The 10,605-nt window shown below is 38.5% G+C and overlaps 2 protein-coding genes across 2 annotated transcripts in view; one reads left to right on the top strand and one right to left on the bottom strand.

The window, feature by feature from the left end:
• Nucleotides 1–10,605, top strand: part of CASK (calcium/calmodulin dependent serine protein kinase) — a gene marked incomplete at its 3' end in the record, with an annotated part of 276,912 nt that overhangs the window by 85,366 nt on the left and 180,941 nt on the right. The gene's annotated exons all lie outside the window — the stretch shown is intronic.
• GPR82 (G protein-coupled receptor 82) overlaps nt 7,269–10,605 on the bottom strand; it is a 4,260-nt gene continuing 923 nt past the window's right edge. Inside the window, exons 2-3 of the mRNA XM_077768539.1 lie at nt 8,824–8,883; nt 7,269–8,686 (exon numbers count right to left, since the gene is read on the bottom strand). Coding sequence (XP_077624665.1) covers nt 7,645–8,652 — 1,008 coding nt within the window. The 5' untranslated portion in view covers nt 8,653–8,686; nt 8,824–8,883 and the 3' untranslated portion in view covers nt 7,269–7,644. The remainder of the gene's footprint in view (nt 8,687–8,823; nt 8,884–10,605) is intronic.

Below are 10,605 nucleotides of genomic sequence, written 5' to 3' on the forward strand. Positions count from 1 at the left end.
GTATGAGCCACTCCAAGACGGTCCAGTGGAATGTCACCATAGCAAATGAAAAAACTCACTGGAGAAATGCACAACACACACATCACTTGCAAAATATCTTACTCTTTTCAAATGTGGTGATAGGAGAATGGGATTGTTATTCTCAGTACTCAACACTAAACAACCCGATGGATACATAGCACTTTTATAAAAGTATTTTTCAGTTATGCAAACAAATCAGAAATCTAAAAAATAAAAGGGGGGAATTGCCAATGATAGTAGCAGGTTGTGTTACTCTTCTATCTAATTAACGTAAGAAAATGCATACATAGTAAAATATAATTCCTTGTATAATAAAATGGATGATAAAAATGACGTTTGAAAAAGCTAAAATGGGTAAGCTGATTCTTAGTTCACGTAATAGCACTACGTTAAAAACACTTTCGCTCAAGAGGCAATTTTATTTTGAATTCTGTTCTTGAAAGGTAATTATAGCAACATCATATAATAAATAATGATTGGCAACGTACTGTACTGTAACACTTTCAATAATATAGTCGGCTTTTGATTAGTCATGGTATTTGATATGACGATCCAAAAACCAAATAAAATCCCAAAGTAGTTATATTTGAATATTGTACTTCAGCTTCTCATTTACCTTCTGATTGATTGATTCAACAAATATTCATGCGCCTACTTCATACAGAATACCGTGCTCAGAGCCCTAAAGTTACCATCGTAGTCTCCGCAGGGAGATGAGGCAGTGCATCTATTACCGACTGCCACAGAGCGACACAACAAAACTTCAGACAGCAACCACTATTTATTTGCTCACGATTCTGCAGTTTAGGCAGAGCTTGATGGAGGCTGCTCAATTCTGTTTCACAGACTCTTGGCTGAGGCAGCATGGCTGGTACCCCTGAAGGCCTCACTCTTGTGGCATGGCAGCTAAAATACAACTAGAACAGCTGGGGACTTGAAGGGCCTTCTTCTAGTCTCTCATTCAGAGTATTTCTTCCTCCTGCTCTCCCTCCATCTTCTCCTCTATCTCTCTTTCTTCCTGTGGCCCTCTCTCCAGCACGACAGTATCTCAGGGCTCCAAAGAAGCAAAGACGGAAGCTGTCGGGCCTCCTGAAGCCTAGGCCTGAAATCGACGCTGCATCATGTTCTCTGCATTATGTTAGTCAGTAGGGTACAAGACTAGCCTGGATTCGAGAGGAGGAAACATAGATTGCACCTTCTGGTTGGAGGAGCGACATATGTGCACAGGGCTAGGAGAAATTGTTTGTAGCCATCTTTATAGACAGGGAAAACAATTATTGTCCAAGATAGAGGGTGGGAAGTATCATTAAAAGATGGAGTCAGAGAAACTTCATGGAGGAGGTCACGTTTGAGTCTGGCCTTGAGTCATGAGGCAGTTACATGGAGACAAGCGGGCATTTCAAGCAAAAGGAGCTATGTGTGCAAAGGCTCAAGATTAGTTTTGCATTGGATTTTATTAGTTTATTATCCCTAAGGCATATGCCAGATAGTTTTGAGGAAGCACCCAGAAAGGTGCTGAGGAAGGGGAGACAGAAGTAATTCTCAAAGTGCAAGTGAGGAGAAACCACCAGAACAGGTACCATTGTTCAGTTGGCAAGTGGATTCAACATAGAGCACACGCTAATGTTGATAGTCTTTATATTGCAGGACCTGAAATCTATACATTTTGTATGGGTAAATGGAATGCTCACATTTAGCTAATTAGTAATGTTGAATATGGGTAGATTTTTCTTAAGACCTTCATCCCAAAATATACACGGAGTGCTTATTGTGTGTCAGACACTATTCTAGGAACCGGAGCTATCCCAGTGAACAAAACTGCTCCCTAAACGGGTTGCAGTTTTAAACAGGGTGGTCAGAACAGGCCACATTGAGAAGATGACATGTGAGCAAGGAGTCACAGGAGGAGAGAGGTGAGCTGGCTGATATCTAAAGGAAGAGCATTTTGGGTAAAAGGGACAGCCAGTGCAAAAGCCTAAAGCAGGAACATAATGGGCCTATTTGCAAAATAGCAAGGAGCCCAGTGTGGCTAGGGCAAAATGAGCCATGAGGAGAGTGGCGAGTAGATAAAGTTAGAGAGGGAAGGAGGGGAGGAGCTTTGACTCTCACTCGGAGAGCAGTGATGATTCACCAGAGAGTTTGGAATAGCCTGATCTGACTTTCCATGGTAACAGCACTACATGGCTTTGTTGGTAATGCCTTGAACAGGGGCTCTTGGGCAGAAGCAGGGAAACAGGACATAGTCTTGAGAGTGGTAGCAATGGAGGGGGTGAAAACATAGACTCCATATATATTTTGAAGGTTGTATCAACAGGATTTGCTAATATAACTTCAGCAACTCCAGTAACTCAAAGTAGTTTTATTCAGAACCTTATTATATGAGTTTTCCAACGTAGTAGTCATTAGGAAACTTTAATAATGGTACATGTCACACAGCTAATAATTCCAAATTTCAATTTGATGTATTAATATGTTTGTTAATAAAGCAGCCCGTTAGCTTTTCTTCAATTTCAGATAGCCTATGTTCAGTAACTGGCCTATGTGTAGATTTCATTTGTCTATAGATTTCAGTTTCTGTAGTTAGTTTTTATCAAAGTTTTCTTCCCGTCTACTTACTAAAAATATAAAAGCATTGAGATGTTTTATTCCTTTTAGAAGAATTTAGATTACTTAATCATCTGTTTCACTTAGCCAAGAATATTCTCAGATTCTCTCCCTTTCCTTCTCTCTCATAATTCTTGGCATTGATCCCAAAGCATTAAGTTTTTCCAAAGGTCCTAGCACTTTATTGATTAGTAATATTCTTTTCTAACCTTGATAGGCATCTCTTTGTGAAATCATTGTAATTGAGTCTAAAAATGTTTCGTTCATATCAAAGTTAGATTTGACTATATGGTACCTCGTGACCTGTAGAGGGAACTTGCTTTAGAGAAGCAGTTTCATATGAAATTGCATTAAAAAAAATTGTGTAATCCCTTGAAATTCAGGGAAGCATATCGTCATAGTACAGGTTTCTCCCACCAGCCACACTAGTGACATTTGGGGCCCTGTATCTTGTTGTGGGAAGCTGCCCTGTGTAGCATTGCCTCTACCTATCGTCTACTCATTGCATGCCAATAGCATTTCTGCAAGCTGTGACCATCAAAAATGTCTCCAAACATTGCTAAATATCCTCTGGGGCACACAGATCGCCCATGCTAAAGACCCACTGTATAATACTACACTGCTCCTGCTTTACCTCCCCACAAGCATCATTTAAGGCATGCATGCTCATTTCTTTTTTGGGTTGTTGTTGTTGTTTTTTTTTTTTTTTCGGTTTTTCTGACCTCTTCCCTTTTACTCCTCTTTTTCTTGTGAGAGGATGTGAAAACTTTCATTATGTTTCATTTCTTTCTCTTTTCTTCCTCTCGCCCCTAAATTAAAAGAGCTCTAAGAAGAAACAGTACAGTTGGCAAGGTAAGTGCACATCCGGGCCCCTTGCCTGCCTTCATTGGCCCTATTAAGCATTAAGAGTCCGTGGGTCTTTATTATCTCTCCTAACTCCTGAGGCAGCCATATATGGCATCATGTGGGCGTGGAGGGACAAAGCTTAGACTTCTCTGTGGCTCTGACCTACCAACATACAATTTTAATAACTGAAGTTACACCGCTTCTCAAAATGCAAATGGCCGTACACACAGTCACTTTCTATTCTGAATGGGGCCTGTGCCCTGGAGGTTTGAGGGCTCAGTGTTTAGTTCTCAGAAGTGTGCAAAACCCCATAAGCAGACAGTCCTAGACACTCAGCCAGAAGCCTCCACCCAAGCATTTCTGCATGAGCTTCCTTGAAATGGTTTTCCTCCTAACTGGTGAACACGCCTGGCTGCTCTCTGGTCCCCTTCTGTTCTCAGTTCCCCTTTCACCTGCGTAGGGCCAGACTTTATAAACAGGTGTTCATCACATCACACTAGTTCCCATGGCATCATGGAGTTCATACAGTATTTCTTCCTCTGTTGCTTTTGGTTGCTGACACTTCTTCCATGTCTCTTACTCCAACTCATGTAGGAGAAAGAAATTGAAATTCTCATTTAAACGAGAACACATTTATTTTAATCTCTATTATAAGAAGCACACTGATTCCTCTTCTGCATGTCTTTTGTGAGGTTGTTGAACATAATGGACATGTACAGCTTGAATGTGGGGTTTTAATAATTGTACTTAGGAAAATCCCATGAATTATAAGATCATCTTAAATTTATCTTCTGTTTCTAATTGCTCTGCTTCCCTTTTCCCACTCTACCGTTCAAAAAAAAAAATCAACTCTAACTCCTTGATTTAGAAAGAAAAGAACGAGAGGTACCCAGCTGGCTCAGCTCAGTCGGTAGAGCATGCAACTCTTGATGTTGGGATCGTGAGTGCAAGCCCCACGTTGGAAGCAGAACTTACTTTAAAAGAAAAAAAAAGAAAAAAGATAAAAAGGAAAAGAATGACTGTTTCTCTTGCTTATTAGATGTGAATTCTTCCACTGCTCCTCTCCTTCTGAGCCAGGCCAGCAAGCACGTATGATGTGGCCAAAGCATTTTTTTTCTGTCTGGTACCACACCTTTCTAGCTGTAGTAATTTTTTTCACTAATATCAATTTAATTTGAATTTGGGGGCAGTCAGAGGAAGGTCCATGGTTGAAATGCTTACCAGATTACCAGCGGCCCTTGGTGCTGCCTTTGTGGTTTGCCACAGCCAGATTTCCTTTCAGCTGGTCTTCCCACGTTCGTCTCTACCATCCCCCACCCTGCAGACTGAAAGACCAAGGACAGGCTACGAAGAGTCCTTACCAAATACGCGAGACTGACACCTTCCTCTTCTACCCAGGAAGTAGAAATTCTTCCCGGTTGAGTAGTCTGTCCTTAAGTTTGCTTGTCTAGTCTTATTGGTTTGTGTTCCCAATTAATAGTTTGAAAGCTGCCTCAATGAAAGTGAGTATATGGAACGGATAAAAGGGAGAATAAACACTTGTCAATCCTGTTTTCTATAAAGTATACTCTCACTGGCCAAGAAGTCAAAATTTAGGGCTTCTGAAATTGTGTTCGACTAACTCACACATGAGAAACATTGTTTTTCTCAAACCAGTGGTTTCCAGATGGGAGGGGAGCGAGGGGGTGGGCGAAATAGGTGAAGGGGATTAAGAAGTACAATCTTTCAGTTATAAAATAAATTAGTCATGGAGATGAAAAGTACAACATAGGGAATATAGTCAATAACATTGTAATAACATTGTATGGGAACAGATGGTAGCTACACTTATGATGAGCATTGAGTGATGTATAGAATTGTCAGATCACTATGCTGTGCACCTGAAACTAATATAACATAACATATAACATGGTATTATCTGTCAGCTATAATAATAAAAACTTTGGAGGCACTGTTTTTCTGAAATCTACAGTTTAAAGTTAGAGTAATTTAGAAAGTAGTATTTCATATAAAATATTAACCATGACATTGAATAGCCAGCTTGCCAATTACACAAAAAACATGATGTACAATTACCTGTTCAGGAAAGTATCTGTGGTATTGAAGATAAACATGGTGATAATAAGGTCAGTACAGAGAAATAAAATGGGAGTTTTTTTTTTTTAAATGCTTATTTATTTTTGAAGGAGAGAAAGACAGGGCACAAGCAGGGGAGGGGCAGAGAGAGAGGGAGACACAGAATCTGAAGCAGGCTCCACGCTCTGAGCTGTCAGCACAGAGCACAACGTGGGGCTCAAACTCACAAGCCGTGAGATCATGACCTGAGCCAGAGTTGGACGCTCAACCAACTGAGCCACCCAGGTGCCCCTAAAATGGGAGTTTCCTATCAGAATGAGTAACTTAAGGAGAAATTACACGCCTCTTTTCCTGCCTTTTTTAAATGTAGGAAACTCTACCTTGGTAATANACCTTTTTCTGAACATTTTCTTCTCTCAGTTAAGCATTGAACTAAAAAAAAGAGGAAATATTTACTGTTTGTTTTCGATTCTTTTTTAATGAAAATTATGCAGATGTGCTAGAAAAACCTCTAGTGACTTTGAACACATGACTCTTGGGGAATCTGTACAGTGTACTGTTTGTACATTTTTAATTCTGAAACAAAAACACGCTACGAGATTAAAGGCTTGGAAGTGCTACGTGAACTTACTTTAAACTTCTTTTTGAGCACTGAAGAAATCACTGCATAGAGAATAAATGGGTCTTTAAGCAGTCTCTAACGAAGTAACCGGTTACCATGAACATTTATTCTACCTCAGTTTAATTTAACTTTTTGTCTGGTCTTTATGTGAACAGAGAATGCAAGTACCGTGGGAGTAGAAAGAGAAAGCAGGCTACAGCTCGAAAGGCACTCACGATCTTTTGGGGAAACTAAAACACATTTAAAAAAAATTGTTTTCTCATATAGCACAGAATATAGTCACCATTATTTTTACATGGAAGAAAGAAATGACTGAGAAATGCTTACGGTTTGAGTATTTATTTAGATATTGGAGAAAATTGGGGTGACTTATCTATGTACTTCCATTTTTTCATCAGCAAATTGGCATCCTTTACGGTGGTGACCATTAAAATACATGCAAAACATAGAGGCAGAGTGCCTGGCACATAGCAAATGCTTAGTAAAGGACAGCTACTCATAATAGTAACATCATCTGATTTAATAATAGTACCTCTGAATTACATAGTATTTTTCCATTCTACAAATGAAGAACTTAATACTTTAAGAGGGCAAGTAAGTTGCTGAAGACTGTCTGACTAAATAAGAGAAAAGATTCAGCTAGGATCAAACCCAGGGGCTCTTAACTCCAGAGACCAATCTCTCAACAACAATACTATTATACTGCTCTTATTCATTCATTTATTTTCACAAAAATTGATCGTACATAACTACATGCCAGGTACTATTCGTTATTAATCACATTATTTCTATTGAATACAGAGGCGAATTTATGTGATGAAGATCAGCATATAATGACATTGTATTAGCTCTTTATTTCGACCAAGCCTAACCCAAATATTTAAGCATATTTACAAAATCACTTGCTTGATAAATATTGGAATCAATGATTATTGGTTCTCATGATAACATGAGCAGACAGTACAAAATAGTGCATTTATAAAGCCTTGGATTTTTACAATGTTTTTCATACATCTAGATAGGACTTCAATGAGTACATTTCTGATTGCCCTTTTTTTTTTTTTTTAACTCATTTTTAAAGTTACCAACAAAACACAAAGCCTAGATGGGCCTTAATATTGCCACTACTAGAAAGCAGAGAAAATCATAAACCATTTGCTGCTTTATCCTACAGTCATGAAATGTTGTGTTCTAAATAAAAGCATACACAGTTGAGCTTAAAGAGAAAATGGTCTATTGCTTTCAGATGCACTGAGATCCTTTTAACATGCTTGACTTTTGCCTCTGAAAGTCTCTGCCATCTCAACTTGCAATATTAGTAGAGCTGGAAAGTGAATTTTATGGTTATTTCTAAAACCAAAGAGGGTTTCTTAGTGCCTGCTATCAGTCAAGCTGTGACCTGTTAATCATGTAGTCAAGTATCCCTAATCGCCATATAAACAGTCTTCTATTTGCTGGTGTTTTCTAGTCAGAAGTCAACCATAGGGTTGTAGATGTGGTGAATCAGATTTTGTAAAGAGATTATATAGTGTCTTTTTGAACGTTTTATCTAAAAAAAGAAATATAATGGGGTCTGTGCTGCTTCTGGCTGATGCGAGACAGGTGAGGATATTTTTTATTTCGATTAAATAATTCAGTTGCTGACAGTTCCCTCTCTGGTGCAGAACATAAAAAATGGGTTTAAAAATGCTATATGGAAGGAAGCAAACTATTAGTAGAACCTGGATGACCAAAAGATGCCTTTTCACAGAACTGTAAGTCAAATCTTTCTCCATAATGGACGTGCAGGTCCTTACTTTTTTCAGATGGCTGACAAAAGAGTAGTATGATGTTAGTACGACTAAAAATGAAAATCCAATAAATGTGGTTCCAATGAGGCCTGCGGTCTGAGAGATCACGGCTCCTAGTTCTGTCTGCCGATTATAGCACACGTTCTCTTCTCCTTTTGTAGTCTCTACAACTGAGTAGTATATGATAACTGGAATAATCACGCCGAGTACAACTCCCCATATGTAAACACACAGTTTTCTAGCAAAGTTGGGCTGGCGAAATTTTTTCAGTAAATGGCCATAAAATACTTTCTCATAGCATGAAGTGGCCTCTTGAACTGAATCCTTTTTCATTAAGGTAGCATAGCGGCTTATGGCAATCCAACTTAAAATTAAGAGGCTGACAAACATACTCACGTGCATGGATAGAGTTCCCAAAAAATTGACCACAGTGCATCGTGCAGATCGATACTCCCATTGAAAACCTTTCAGGAAATAGATACCTATGAAAGGCATGGCACTGCACACAAGTAAGTTTGCAGTCACAAGATGTGCTAGGTAGATGTGCGTCGATGTCTTCTTGCCTATTTTTGTTAATACCCATTGAGAGAGAGAATTTCCAAAGAGACCAATGATGCAGAGGAAGGTGTAAATGATTGGTAAAGCCATGGAAGAGATCCTGGATGGTTGAATACATGTTGAGTTGTTACTCATTTATAGCAAGTTTTCTTGAATTTTGTCTCAGGAGCTAGAATAGAATTGCAGATATTTAATATCAAAATGATAGATGGTATTTAAATGAATAGTTTTTCAAAAGCATTGGATGAAGTAAAATAGTAATGTAAATGTACTGGATGGAAAGGGAAAGTACAGCGGCTTTCTCACCTTTTCTAATCACAGTTGTCCAGTGGAAATAAAAGACGTGATTGTGGATGGTGCCTTGGTCTAAAAAACAAAATTTGATACAAATAGTTAAATGCCTGAGATTTGTCATTCTTTGGGTTTTGCCTAGAAAGGTAATTGAAATATTTTAAGGCACATGCAAGTACTACATACTGGCCAAAGGAAAGTTGCAAAAATATTTTGTGGCCACATTAATAGAAGACTGATTTTTAATTATCACCTTAATTCTACATAAATTGTACATGCTTTTCAAAATGGAGTCTTTTCGTGGCTAGGTTAAAGCACCTGTCTGCAGTCTAATACTATTGGAATCCTCTCTTTTCGTATTTCACAAGTAAACTTGCATGGGGGACGGACTAAATGGGCGGTGGGTATTTGTTTTAAGTTTATTATTTTTTGAGAGAGAGAGAGAGGACAAGCATGAGTGAGGTGGGGGGGGAGCAGAGAGAGAGGGAGAAAGAGGATCCCATGTGGGCCCCACACTGTCAGTACGGAGCTTGATGCGGGTGGGGCTTAAATTCACGAACTGCGAGATCATGACCCAAGCCAAAATCAAGAGTCAGACACTTAACTGTCTGAGCCACCCAGGCGCCCCAGAGTGATGGGTATTAAGGAGGGCATTTGTTATGATGAGCATTGGGTGTTGTATGTAAGTGATAAATGACTGAATTCTACTCCTGAAATCAATATTGCACTAACGTTAACTAACTAGCATTTAAATAAAAATTTGGAAGTAAAAAAAAAAGTAGTAAACTTAATTCTACACAAATACTCAGACAAGATCCTAGATCAAACAGAAGGCAGGTATAGTGACCAAGGATAGACACCAAAATCTCAGGGTCTTTACCAAAAAGGCATTGGTAATTTCTTATTTTAAATATTTAATGCTAAACTACCATACTGCAATTTTTTTTAACTGTAAAATTCTTTGTCAAAACTGTAGTTGCTATGTTTGTTGGTTAGAGTGCCCTCATGTGTCTTTGTGTATAATTTAGTACCTTGGTTTTTCAAAAAATATGATTGTTTAGAAGATATTTTAATCATAGCATAAATGCAGGCATGGTTTTTGCTTCTTTATGTCTTGTTTTTATTTTTTTTAAGTTTGTTTATTGTTAGTAACCTCTACACCCAACGTGAGGCTCAAACTCATGACCCTGAGATCAAGAGTCACACGCTCTTCTAACTGAGCCAGCTAGGGGCCCCTGTGTCTTATTTTTAAATCTTTCTTGCATCAAATGGTGCACACGAAGTGTTGAAGAGTCACATACAAACTGTTTTTCATTATTATTTTCATCCTTTATTCCTTTCAGGTGGGAATAACAAGTTATTGGATTTTGGTCAAATAAGAATCATAAGCTCTATTAAGAATGTGCCACATTTCTGTTTTTATCACTATAGCTTTCTAGGTACTACATCCTCTTTTATAAAAATCTGGAATGGAGATTCTCAGTCTTTTTTTAAATTACATCCTGTCTTTTGATAAACACAAAAATGTTCCCATGCATCTGTCTTCTAAGATGCCATTCACTGCCTTCTTATATGCCTGCAGCCCCTCAGAGCTGTTTCACTCTCTACCCCATCTTTAGAGTCACACTTTTTAATATTTGCATCTTGGATTACAGAAATAGGAAAGGAAGGGCACCTGGGGCCCTGGTTGGTGGAGCTTGCAACTCTTGATCCTTGGGACTGTTGAGTTCGAGCTCCACATTGGGTATAGAGATTGCTTACAAATAAAATCTTTAAAAAAAATAGGTTTTCTTCCAA

Source organism: Crocuta crocuta, unplaced genomic scaffold (assembly GCF_008692635.1).
Source record: "Crocuta crocuta isolate KB4526 unplaced genomic scaffold, BGI_CrCroc_1.0 scaffold467, whole genome shotgun sequence".
Lineage (NCBI taxonomy): Eukaryota > Metazoa > Chordata > Mammalia > Carnivora > Hyaenidae > Crocuta > Crocuta crocuta.